Raw genomic sequence first — 13,375 nt, 5'->3', positions numbered from 1 at the left:
TAATAATTCTTCTAACAATATGGTGTCCGAATATTAATGCGAATCACTGTATGTGCATGGAAAATGGCATGAGATCTGATAATTTAGGAATCGACGAGATACTTTAGGGGTACAAAAATATTCAGTAGATTCAATTTATTAAAGTTATTAACACGTTAAGCGCAAAACCGATACCGCTGGGCTTTTTATTGAGGCTGGCATTATTTTTTAACCTTGATACTGCCAGTCTCGTGCGCCGATGCCCCGTCCGAACGATAGGTTATGTCAAGGTTATCATGTGCCGATGTCGTCCAAACGATAGGTTATGTCAAGGTTATCATGCGCCGATGCCGTCGAAACGATAGATTCGCTTTTAGTTAACTAACACCACCCAAACAAAAAGTACATACACTGTTAGTCCAAAGGGACTGACGCCGCCCGATGGAGAAGTCCACTGTCAGCCCCAGGGGGCTGACGCCGCGCTTATCGTGTTCAAAGAAGATGAGCATTTTCATGGAATCTGTGTTTCGTACAATTTGCTTGGACGATTAGCGGTGTCGCGTAACGCTCGGCGGTTTAACGATAACAACGACGCGGGAATCTGTTTCTTGCGTAATTCTTCGTGTAATTCGTACATTATCCATTGCACACTGTGTACAGTACAGATCGTACACACCATTCATTGCGGAAATATCGTACGGTAATTATTCATGCTACCGACTCGGTGAAATGACTCACTTGCACCGCGGTTTGCCGAAGTACAGTGACTCGCATTAATATTCGGTCATCATATTGTTAGAAGAATTATTATTGCTTCTTTTTCTTGTTTAACATAGTATTATTGAATTTAATATTTTCTCATATAATAAAGCAATGGTGTGGCGTAAAGTAAATACAGAATTAAACATTTCAAATTTAAGACCGACAGTGAAACACGGTGGTAGAAGTGTAATAGTGTGGGGTTACAGTTGTAGTGGGATCTCGTTTGTAGGTGTAGGTGAACTAGTTTCTATCGATGGTATTATGGACAAAATGAAGTATTTGGACATTTAAAAAAAAAATTTAATTACAAGTGCTATAAATATGGGTATACGTACAGTTTTAAGTTTTATGAGGACAGTGATCCTAAACACAAGGCCAGAATTGTACAGGAACATTTATTAAACAATTGTCCAAAAGTACTGCATCCTTCTCCTCGATCGCCTGATTTAAATCCAATTGAAAATTTATGGGATCGATTGGACCGCAAAATTCGTACAACACCTACAAAGACAACGACAAAGATAAAACAACGTTTGTTAGACGAATGGAAACGGTTTTCGCCCGATTATTTAAATAAAGTCATCTGTAACATGCCCAAGCGATTACATGAAGTAATAAAACAAAAGGGTCAACCGATAAAATATTAATATTATGATAACATGTTTGAAAAGATTTTCATTTTATATATAAAATTAATGTAATGCATTCGCTGTCCGAATATTTTTGCGACGTAGAATTTTGTCACAATCTTGTTTATCGCTTATTATACAAAAAAACCATGTGAAATAAATAAACAAAATTTATGTTTCTACTTTAAGAAGTGCTTTGTTATATGAGAAAACAATTGATTCAATGATACTATCTTAAACAATAAAAAGGAGCAATAATTCTTGTAACAATATCGTGTCCGAATATTAATGCGAGTCACTGTATGTATTCGTTGTCGCAGACAATCGAGAAATCAGTAACTGATCGGTTTGTGGATTAAATCGATCGAACAATACCAGCGTGAGAAAAATGTGGGGCGGTCGTTTCAACAAAAGCATCGATCTAGAATTTCGTGATCTGAATGCATCGATCGATATGGACAAGCGTTTGTACGCCGAGGATATACAGGTTCGTGCGAGATAAATCTTTATACCAAATTATTCGCGACAATCGTTCCAGGAAATATTTCATCGATTCGATCAAAATGTTGTAACATTTCGGTACGTAAAAGCTCAGGTATTTTCATCGCGGTGAAATCGCGTGTTTTGTTACATTATCGCGTTCGATAGACGCTCCCCGTGACGTCGAATTTGCTCGTCGATCGGCATCATTGTCACGATAATATGTGTCATCGATAATGTATTATTTACCCCTGCCGTATTAATTATCATTATCTGCAGGGAAGCGTTGCTTACGCGAGAGCGATACACAAAGGTAATCTTCTCACGGACGAAGAACTGCGAGCCATAATCGAAGGCCTGAAGAAGGTATTTAAGAACGTTCTCATCGATGAATGTACACGTCGAAATAATAGAAAACAATGGAATGCGTCTTAAAGAATAGGTGTCATGAAGTATATCGTGGATGAATGTTCGATTGTATTTAATTCAGAGAAAGGGTGGTTTTTTTTATTATTAAAATCCAATTATACGCTTGATAATTCTGGCGTTTGTAAAAAAAGAATGACAGATAACAGAAACGATGTGTCGCGCAGGTGAAAGCTGAATGGGAAAAAGGTGATTTCGTCGTACACGCTCAGGACGAGGACATCCACAGTGCAAATGAGCGTCGCCTTTCGGTATATTAGTAACAGAATCCAGATTTTATGTTTTCAGTATTCTTTTCCTCCTTTCTACAGGGTGTCCCGAAAATGTCTCGCAATCCGAAAATAGGAGGTTCCCGAGGTCATTTGAAGCAACTTTTTCCGTTGCGAAAATTTTCTCCGAGGCTTCGTTTACGAGTTATTAACGAAAAACGCTGACCAATAAGAGGCGAGCTCGGCTGACGCGCGGCGGCCCAGCCAACGAACGCACGGAGCCCAGCTCCGCTCATTGGCTCGGCCGTCTCGCGCCAAATGATCTCGCCTCTGATTGGTCACTGTTTTTCGTTAATAACTCGTAAACGAAGCCGCGGATTGCATTTTCGCTAAGGAAGATGTTGCTTCAAACGACCCCAGGAATCCCCTATTTTCGGATTGCGAGACATTTTTGGGACACCCTGTATAATGTCTCGCGTCGCCGAAATTTTTCCGTCATGTGGAAATCCAGTAAATTCTCCCTAATTCGCGCTCAGATTGTGCACAAAAATGGACAATTTGGGAAGGGAAGATACGATTATTTATAGTTTATGTATTCATATTATTTATAGTTTATTATTATTTATAGTTACCGATTGTCAATTATAAAAACGAGTCACAAGGCTCGAATAATCATCGTATCTCCTTTTCCCGAATTGTCCATGTTTGTGCACAATCTGAGCGTCAATTAGGAAGAATTTACTATACTTATCGAATGCCAATGATTTCTCGTACATTAACTGTTGAAACTGCTTGTCTCATAATACCACATTCATTTGCGAAACAATCTCTTTCCCGTTTGCCTCAACAACTGATTAAACAGCGTAAGACTAAGCCGTGAGAAATCAAACGATATCTCTCGAAATATCTTATTATATTATATCGCATATATATTATATATATAAATATCTTATATATAGGGTAAAAAAAAAATTTTTTTTAAAAATTATCTTATATATAGGGTAAAAAAAAATATTTCCTATCGCAGTTAATTAGTACTTAACCGACAGGAAATTGGAATTCTTTAAATTTAAATATAATAAAAAAAACAGGGTCACCGTTACACGAACGCGACTCACCCTGTATAGTATTTAATGAACGGTTCAGACCATTTTTTACCATCCGATGCAAGTTTTAACGACGCGGGTATTTATGATCAGACTGCGGATTATTTATGCAGAATAAAAATTGTCCGAGTAAATTGTTATTCACCTAGTCATTTTCGTGAAAAATGCATAAAATCCACAGTCTATTTATGATTCATTGCTACTTCATTACCATCAAGGAGCTGATCGGCAGCGTGGCCAAAAAGTTGCATACAGGAAGAAGCCGGAACGACCAAACGATAACTGACACCAAGTTGTGGCTTCGGAAATCCATAGACGATCTTTCCAACAAAATGACGGCATTCGTTGGGGTATGTTCTGTTAAGGATAAACGACAGTTAAGAACGGAAATGAGATGATTCATATTAAAGTCTTCGAATCATCGTGTAAATTACCAACTCAAATTACCAACTTCGTTCAGCTAAATGATAAAATTCGAATACAATCGGGGAAATTAATGCATTAAAACAAAAGTACGTAGCAGTAAGCAATAAAGATTTAGGCAAGTGTTTCACCAATAAGATCCTAGTCGATCGGGCCAAGGAAGAAATGGGAATCCTGATGCCAGGTTACACGCACATGCAACGCGCGCAGCCGGTTAGATGGAGTCAATGGTTGCTCAGGTAAATTTGCAAAGCTTTCTGGATTAATTTCTACTACCAAAATCACAGTAATTATTGGACTGCAGTTGATGAAATGCAAAATAACAAAAAACATTAAAAATATTATTATTTAAAATATACAATTTGAAAATATATTATCGCACTACTGCCAACTATAAACACGACTAAGAAAAGAAATTCGACCGATCCTTGAGACCCGGCCGCGTATGGCACGCACATGGGAAGGATAGAATTTCCCCGTCCGAAGATTCCTTCCCTCCCACGTTGCGGGTCCGCTAGAAATGTCTATGTAGGTCCAGCATCTCGTAACTAAAAAGGTATATATACAGGGTGTCCCAAAAATGTCTCGAATCCGAAAGTAGGGGATTCCTGAGGTCATTTGAAGCAACTTTTTCCTTAGCGAAAATGCAATCCGCGGCTTTGTTTACGAGTTATTAACGAAAAACAGTGACCAATCAGAGGCGGGAGCTCGGTTGGCGCGTGGTGACCGAGCCAACGAGCACTCGAAGGTCCAATTCCGCTCATTGGCTCGGCTTCCACTCGAAATTGAAACGAGGGAAACCGAGGGGTTCCCAAGGTTCCTCGGGTGATTCGAAGCAACTTTTTCCTTAGCGCAAATGCAATCCGCGGCTTCGTTCACGAGTTATCAACAAAAAACGCTTGACCAATGAGACGCGAGCTCGGCTGGCGTGAGGGCCAGTTCTGCTGGCGCAAGGCGGTCGAGCCAATGAGCGGAGACGAGCTCCGACCGCTCGCTGGCTCGGCCGCCGCGCGCCAGCTGATCTCGCCTCTCATTGGTCACTGCTTTTTCGTTAATAACTCGTGAACGAAGCCTTGGAGAAAATTTTTGCAAAGGAAAAAGTTGCTTCAAATGACCTCAGGAACCTCCCATTTCCGGATTGCGATACATTTTCGGGACATCCTGTACATATATAGAGAGAAAGAGATTCGCGGTCCAGCAATCACTGTTGCAATTATGGCGGCATCACAGACGACGCTACCGAATAACGAAAGAAACCACTTTCTGCGAACTTACAGCTACGCTTGGTACGCGAAAGCAGACGTGAAAAGATTGCAGGAAATCCGCGAACGATCGAACGTGTTGCCCCTGGGCAGCGGTGCGATAGCTGGCAACCCTTTCCAAATTGATCGACGTTCCCTGGCCAGGGAGCTAAACTTTCACGGGGTAACTGAAAACAGCATGAACGCGGTGGGGGACCGTGACTTTGTCGGTAAACCTAATCACAAAATTTTTACCGATCCATGTTTCGTCGCGTTTCTCGAGCACTTGGCTCTCAAGCTATTTTCCAAAACGATTCTTTCAAGCGGAATTCTTGTTCTGGTCGTCCTTGACCGCGGTCCATCTGAGTCGGCTCGCGGAGGATCTGATCATTTTCAGCAGCGAGGAGTTCGGTTTCGTGAAGCTGGCCGACGAACTGTCAACCGGAAGCAGTCTGATGCCGCAGAAACGCAATCCGGACTGCATGGAGCTGATCCGTGGCAAGTCCGGCACTCTGCTCGGAAAGGTTTGCACAGTGACGCGTTCTAAACAAATTCGAAACGCGTGTTTGTACGACGATAATGCCGGCGATATCTTGTCGAGACGATTCGATGGTTTAATATTTGACGTTCTAGTGCACGGGCTTCATGGCCACGCTGAAAGGAACCCCATCGACGTACAACAAGGATCTTCAAGAAGATAAAGAGGCTGTTTTCTCCGCATTCGACATTGTAAACAGCATGATCGTTGTCGCCAGCAAAGCGTTGGCCACTCTCGAGGTCAACGACCGAAAGTGCCGGCATGCTTTAGTGCCTAACATGCTGGCAACCGACTTGGCATATTATCTTGTACGGAAGGGAGTACGTGGCCTTGACAATGTTTCTTTTTCTTTCATAACTGTAACAATTTCTCTAATTATCTTCGATCCACCGATTTAAACTTGTTCTCTGTCGCAAACCTGTGAAATCGGCGGTGATTGAGCAAATAATTAGACTTAGTCATCATAAATGATCTCCGTTTTAATACGACGATTTGATTTCACAATTAAGCGAACAATTGTATCTCGAGCGATTATACGTTTGCAATGATTTGTTGTCACTTATCGGGTAGCTCGACTATGAGTCGTTAGGATGCCATGCGATCTTCGATTAGTTCTCAGAAACGGAGGTCATGATTAATGTGACTCGATCGCTTACAAAGAGTTATTCAAACATTTGAGAATCACAGTTTCGCTGCAATTGCAGGTTCCGTTCAGAGAAGCGCATCATTTGGCTGGAAACGTTGTGGTCCTTTCGGAGACTATTGGCGCACCGATATCTGGATTAACACTGGACCAATTACGATCCGTGAGGTAATTCGTCTTTTCTTCGCGTTATCGCGAGTTTATCGGTGAATTTCTGATCTTATTTTTACCATAGCAATATATTTGAAAACGACGTAATGGAGATATGGAATTTCGTGAACAGCGTCGAACAATATAAAGCGGAAGGTGGGACCAGCTTAGAAGCCGTAGAAAGACAAATTGGTATTCTCGAATCATGGTTGCGGCAGTCTAATTATGTTTAGAGTAAGTGTGGGTATTACCGCGGACGCCCCGAATACTGCGGTATTTTATAAAAGCAATAAAATCTAACATGTATAGTGTGTAATCGTCGAAAAATGAATCTCATAATTTTTTATATGTTTAACCCTTTGCGGACGAAGCCGCTCGACGGGTATTGCGTCGCTGTGGACGACAGGTATTGGATATAAACAAATTTTAACTTTTTCTCGGATTATTTTTGCTTGCCGAGCAAGCGTTTCCAGTAGATTTACGCGAGCTGAATGCGAATCTGTAAATTTGTCGAGGAAACCTTTTTTTCTTTTTCTTTTTTTTTTTTTAAAGACATCTTGTGCTTCAGCTATCCGTAGATTGAATGTTCGTCTTATTACGTGGAGCGAATCGTCTCTCTGACGTAAATTAGTTTCAGGAACAATTGAAAGATATTCGCAAAAATTAGCACAGTTTTTTAGGTGCCTTTTTCCATTTTAATCGCTAATTTGGAACAGCGTTTTTACGCGTTCGTAACGTAATATTAACCCTTTGCAGTCGAAGCTATTTGAATTCGAAATCCAAAATATGATTTCTGATCTACATAGTATTTCTATTTTATATAATTTATTACGATTCATGCATATGAAATTGAGCCTATTAACAAGTACAATGCAATTTTAACCCTTTGCGGACGAAGTCGCTCGACGGGTATTGTGTCGCTGTGGACGACAGGTATTGGATATAAAATAAAAATGTTATAAGATATAACTATATTATTATAAGATTATAAATATGTGGAAAACTTTGCTGGTTTCTCTGGTAGTGACACAGAAAGACTGACTTGTCAAACTGAAATTCATTCTGAACCTACGGTTAAATTAATAAATTTATATTAATAATTAACGCTATGCCGTCCGCAGATCTTAGATACGATTCTTTTGTTTGATGCCGGCATAATAGCTTGGAAATTTTAGATTTAAAAAAAAATTTCGAAGATGGCGGTAATATAAATTCCTAAAATTAAGATAAGTCGTCGAAGAATTTTCGTACTTAATTCTTAGTCAAATAAGCACAATGCTATAGTTAGTTTGCCGCCTTTTAACACCCAAGAAATATAGTTCAAATGTTATTTCAGTTTTTTAAAATGGCACCAAAGTGGTACCACCGGCATACAACAGATAGTTTTTACATGGCACCAGCGTGGTGCCAACGGACGGCATAGTGTTAATAAATTAATAATAAAAAAGAAAGGTAAAAAGACTTGGGCGGCTATCTGCCGACACTCGTCCGCAAAGGGTTAATATTGATAATTCATGGTATACAAGTAACAGGAATCTTAGTGTTAATTCATTTATTGACTTTCGATATCCGGAAGCTTATGATAACGTTGATATGCCTCACAATGGTACAGAAGATATCGAAAGCTGAATTTATGAATTACTGTGTTCGTTCCGCATAAAAGTATGAATTTGCCACGGAACATTCGCAGTTCTTGCACGTCATTCCCCGTTCGACTGTTTCTGCGTACCCCCACGAAAACATGTCGTTTCATACGATCCCCGAATCGTAGTACGTAAATAATTTCATTCGCGCAAATCCACAAGAACGAACGTTCGTTGATCCCACATATATGAAATGACAAGGAAGGTCGATCGGCTTTAACGTTGAGAGCAACGTTCTTTAACATGTGTTGACACGAACCGGCACCGCGCTGTCGCAAACTATGCTGATCGAGAAGATAGGTTATGCGGCGATCATATATTGGGGATACAAGCTGGCGCGCAATGTGATCTACAAGATTTATAGGAATTACACGGCGTCGACCGTCGATTTGTACACGATGGGCAAATGGGCGGTGATAACCGGATGCTCCCACGGTATCGGACGAGCGTACGCGGAAGCGTTGGCCAAGATAGGGATGAACGTGATCCTCGTCAGTCCCGACAACGAGGCTCTGAAAACGATCGCGGCCGGTATCGAGGAGATGTACAACGTGAAAACGAAAGTGATCAAACTGGATCTGTCGGAGGGCCTGGACACGTACAACGTGATCGAGAAAGAGATGTTCGGCTTGGAGATCGGCGTGCTGATCAACAACTTGGGCATGTCTTATCCGCATCCGGAATACTTTCTCGATCTTCCGCACAAAGAGAAGATCTACATGAGCATCGTTCACTGCAACGTCGTCGTCGTCACGAACATGTGCCGCATCCTGCTTCCGCAAATGGTCGTTAGAGGGAGGGGCGTGATAGTGAACGTATCATCCATGGTCGCTGTGCTGCCAAGCCCGCTTTTAACGGTCTTCGCAGCCACCAAGGCGTACATCGTTAAATTCAGCAGGGACCTACAAATCGAGTACGCGAAACACGGTATAATCGTGCAGTGTTTGCTACCCGGAACGGTGACGAATCATACATTGTATTCGCCGAAACCGGGATGGATGGTACCGACGCCGGAAAAATATGTGCAAAGTGCAATGAAGTCCATAGGGAAGGACACCGTGACCACCGGTTTTCTCCAACATTCGATTCTGATCGCGATGATCAAGCTGTTGTACCGGGTGTCGCCCACTTCCATTATCATTTGGATGATCAATATCATGGAGGGAAATCGGAATAATGTGCTGCGTCGTTACATTGGATAATTTTGTAAAAATATTTAAATATATAATTCGTAAGTTGAAGAAGAAGAATTTGCTAATGTATTGTAATATATATATTTTTTTTAATAAAATGCGAAAATCGCTTCGATCGTCGAATATATTTGGTCGTCGCAAAAGGGTACAGATTTTCCACCGGTATAGATATGTATTTAAATTCAAATTCAAATGTGTCGTCCCTTTCTGGAATCGTGGAATGGCACATGTTCTTACGCATGCGCATCGCAGGTGGTAATGACTAACAGTGCGACAGTATATGAACCTTAGACCATATACACCCGACAGAATAGATTTTCCTGAACGATTCTGTATCCTCGGTTTAGTTTTTTATGGCCTCGTTTTGCCATGATTAATGTTTTTCGGCGACCCTGCATTCTGCGCATGCGTGCGACGTTGGCGCTTTTTGCGGAGAAAAACTGAAGCTCCGTCCGATGTCCGTACAGCGCCAATTGGTGCAGTGGCGAAACACTCAAACTATTAGCCAAAATCGACTGTTGGTGATTCTGTAACGAAATCTGTACTGTCAGATACCGACCTGCTGAATCCGTAAAATCACGTGACTATTATAACCCCATGGACCTAAAGGACGGAGCCTAAAGTGTATTGTACATAGATGCGGAATATAAATATGCACGCAAAACGCTCTTTAGGTGTGAACAAACCATAACTGTTATTACATTGTCAAGTGTTTATATTTGGCATCTCTTGCATATGTGTTGGTTGCATTTACATATATTACGATACCTATGTATTTATTGCTAAAATAGTCGCGTAAGTTCCAAGCATTCAATTAACTTTATATTACGCTTATTTATGTTACGACGGTTTTTCTCCATACTGTCGAAAAGACAGGTTTGTTATTAAAGCATTTTTGAGATTAGATCGGTATAGTTATATGTATGTATGTATGTAAGCCAAAGGCTTATTAAGTTATTAAATTGATTTTTCTTTGCTATCATTATAGGTTTTTGTATTTAATAGAAATTTTTACGGCATATTGATAGCAATATATAATATCGAGTTTTTAAAGAGCAGAAAACGCTGTCACCTGACAGGAGCAAATATTGTCCGATTACTTTGCCGGGTAGACCGGCAATTTTGTTAGGGTTCAATTCCTAACAGTGACAATAGTATTCGAGTACAAGTTAAAAATCGTTTACATGCAATATAATCGCTAATACTACTAATTTAGCTACTATTTACACTACTATTTACATAAATGTAAATTATATAAAGGACAAAATTGGATCCCACAGACTGTAAACAGTGTTCAAGAAAATATCATGGAGAGCACCAGGTACTATGACAATCCTTTTGAGGACTATCCTAATCCAAAAGCTGAACAACTTGTGAATGCTGCAACAAAGGAGGTAGTTTACATATACCGATTACAAAATCAATGTTTTAAAATTTTATGATCAAAATATTTTGTGTCTGTCAGATCAATGAAGAATATAAAGAAATAATATATAAGGGTACAAAGAAATTACTGGATCGATTAGAAGAGAACCAGAAGCATTGGTTATCCCATGACGATTATTCCGTGTATACAGGATCAGCTGGGATTGCATATCTCTTTTACCATTGTGGCAAATGTTTGGATGAACCTGCTTACATTGATGTAATTATAAGTTTATGTATATTATATATTTCTTTTCATTCAAGTAATTAACTTTAATGCAACTTTTTATATAGAAAGCAGAAGAACTATTGAGAACATGTGTGAGCAAATTCAGAAGTAGGCGTGAAGTTACATTTCTAACTGGCATTACTGGTCCATTGGCTCTGTATGCAGTCGTTCTTCATTCGCAAGGGAATAAAGAAGAATTAAAAAATATAATAACTAAGTACGTATGTACATGGTACTCGTGTTCCATGCATAAATATGTAACAATTTTTATGTTTCCTTTTAGATTGAAGTCATTATCACCTCATGTTTTGAATGAAGATAATGATTTACCCGATGAACTGCTTTATGGACGAGTTGGATATTTATTTGCCCTTCTGTTCTTGAATAAACATATATCTCCTCCACCCATAGAGGATAAGCTTATCAAACAGGTATTAACTTCAAATTAAAATGACGATAACGTTGATTAAGCCATTACAGAATCAGTTAGAGTCATTAAAAATATTATATCAGGTCATTGCAATCACAATCAAATCAGGAAATATATATGCCTCATCGAGGAAATACAAAACACCCATAATGTATGCTTGGCATAATTCAGAATATCTCGGCGGTGCACATGGATTAGGTGGAATACTTTATCTGTTATTGCAAGTATGGAAATTTTATTGTTGTGCCTCCGATTTAAACGTACACTGGGTGTAGATCACTGCTCAGAATAAATGTGTTCTAGGCACGACCATACTTAACACAATCTCAGTTGGAAAACGATATAAACCCAGCATTACAATTTCTTCAAAACTTACGTTATCCTTCTGGAAATTTTCCATCATCCATTGGAAGCAATACAGACAAATTGGTACATTGGTGTCATGGTGCACCTGGAATGCCCATGTTATTCTGTTTAGCGTATGAGGTTGCCACTATTTTTACTGAAACAATGAATTAATGAAGTCTAAGTAACTATAAGTAACTAAGTAATTATACGTTTAAATAGATATATGAAGACAAGAAGTACCTGGACACCGCTCTACAATGCGGCGAAGTGATTTGGAAGAGAGGTCTACTTAAAAAGGGGTATGGAATATGTCACGGGGTTGCTGGAAATGCTTATGCATTCCTATGTCTTTTCCAACAAACAAAAGTTAGAATTTTACAGCAAATTATATTTTTATTAAATTTATACTTGAACTGTCTAAATATTAATGAACTTCTGCTTCTGTTTCAGGATATAAAACATTTGTACAGAGCTTGCAAGTTTGCAGAATGGTGCATCGATTATGGAACACATCAAACGAGATCTCCTGATAGACCATTTTCATTATTTGAAGGTACTGTGTTGTAATTTTCAGTTTAGTCGAATTATTTTCACTTAATGGTGCATATACTATTTCAGGTCTTGCCGGTACGATTTACTTCTTACTTGATATGCAAAATCCATCTTCGGCTAAATTTCCAGCTTACTCGGTGTAAAATGAAACTACCTTAACATTTATTATTTGTTCAACATAAATATGCGATCAATAGAATATTGAATTAGATCATTTACAGACTACTATGAAACTTATATTTCCAATTCATAAGCAAAATTGCATGTGAGAGCATGTAACTCAATGTATCCTTTATTAATGAATAAATCACTCTACAGATTCTATCATAGAATATTATTAACGTGTTAAGATCATAGTGCAACACTAATTCTTACGTCGCATTTGAAAGAGACAATAGTAAAAGTGAAACCTCGGTCACGCCGCACCAATAAATCCGAAGTCCACAGCTCTATATTGGTCAATGGGTCACTAATATTCATGACGGGTCGTACGATGGTATTTGTAAAAGCGTAAAGAGAAATGCTCCAAATACTACCATCATTCAAAACTTTCGTTGTTGTCGGAGCATTGACCTCATCATGACATCAGGCATTTTTTTAAATATTTAGAATAAGAATACGGCATCTCATATTCAACTTTTATTTAGTTTCCAAGTTCAAGATCAATGTTTCTGTTGCATTCGTTGAATTAATTTACCGCGACACGAAAAACCGTATCTTTTTTATCAAATTAAATTACTCTGTACTTAAATTTTTATTAATTTACTTTGTTTCTTGGTTGGATAATTTAATTTTGGAATATTTATTATTTTCTGAAGTGTAAATCATAAACGAATTGGCTACTTGTTAGTCACTCGTCGCTAACATTAATACTATAATAATTATATCTGATTGGAAAGACTGATAGTTCACATGGCGATTGAAAGTGTAAGTGGTCAACGAGCGATTCTTCCTGGAACTTTTAACTAG

The 13,375-nt window shown here is 39.1% G+C and overlaps 3 protein-coding genes across 7 annotated transcripts; all 3 read left to right on the top strand.

The window, feature by feature from the left end:
- Nucleotides 1-385: 385 nt before the first annotated feature.
- Nucleotides 386-8,723, top strand: Argl (Argininosuccinate lyase). 3 transcript variants are annotated; one of them, XM_076518863.1, is made up of 12 exons: nt 386-679; nt 1,691-1,857; nt 2,130-2,216; nt 2,444-2,527; nt 3,810-3,941; nt 4,153-4,253; nt 5,292-5,485; nt 5,580-5,779; nt 5,889-6,113; nt 6,498-6,604; nt 6,672-6,820; nt 8,594-8,723. In XM_076518863.1, exons 2-11 carry the CDS (start codon nt 1,759-1,761, stop codon nt 6,817-6,819), a joined length of 1,377 nt encoding a protein of 458 aa, XP_076374978.1. In that variant the 5' UTR covers nt 386-679; nt 1,691-1,758; the 3' UTR covers nt 6,820; nt 8,594-8,723. The 3 variants fall into 3 exon arrangements, with proteins under 3 accessions (XP_076374978.1, XP_033331851.1, XP_033331852.1); XM_033475960.2 differs by lacking the exon at nt 8,594-8,723 and having other exon boundaries at nt 387-679; nt 6,672-6,902; XM_033475961.2 differs by lacking the exons at nt 386-679; nt 8,594-8,723 and adding an exon at nt 688-737 and having other exon boundaries at nt 6,672-6,902.
- On the top strand, nt 7,048-9,537 carry LOC117223596 (very-long-chain 3-oxoacyl-CoA reductase-like). Its single transcript, XM_076518888.1, has one exon. The coding sequence runs from the start codon at nt 8,511-8,513 to the stop codon at nt 9,429-9,431; it is 921 nt and encodes a 306-aa protein (XP_076375003.1). The 5' UTR covers nt 7,048-8,510; the 3' UTR covers nt 9,432-9,537.
- Nucleotides 9,538-10,006: 469 nt separating this feature from the next.
- LOC117223595 (glutathione S-transferase LANCL1) lies at nt 10,007-12,730 on the top strand. 3 transcript variants are annotated; one of them, XM_033475962.2, is made up of 10 exons: nt 10,007-10,298; nt 10,703-10,816; nt 10,888-11,067; nt 11,142-11,293; nt 11,360-11,507; nt 11,590-11,730; nt 11,810-11,992; nt 12,074-12,220; nt 12,305-12,407; nt 12,473-12,730. In XM_033475962.2, exons 1-10 carry the CDS (start codon nt 10,260-10,262, stop codon nt 12,547-12,549), a joined length of 1,284 nt encoding a protein of 427 aa, XP_033331853.1. In that variant the 5' UTR covers nt 10,007-10,259; the 3' UTR covers nt 12,550-12,730. The 3 variants fall into 3 exon arrangements, with proteins under 3 accessions (XP_033331853.1, XP_033331856.1, XP_033331855.1); XM_033475965.2 differs by having other exon boundaries at nt 10,008-10,217; nt 10,683-10,816; XM_033475964.2 differs by having other exon boundaries at nt 10,009-10,217.
- Nucleotides 12,731-13,375: the final 645 nt, after the last annotated feature.

Source organism: Megalopta genalis, chromosome 1 (genome assembly GCF_051020955.1).
Source record: "Megalopta genalis isolate 19385.01 chromosome 1, iyMegGena1_principal, whole genome shotgun sequence".
In the NCBI taxonomy this organism is placed as follows: Eukaryota; Metazoa; Arthropoda; class Insecta; order Hymenoptera; family Halictidae; genus Megalopta; species Megalopta genalis.
Note: the sequence above shows the minus strand (reverse complement) of the source record. Positions and strands in the feature narration are given on the sequence as shown.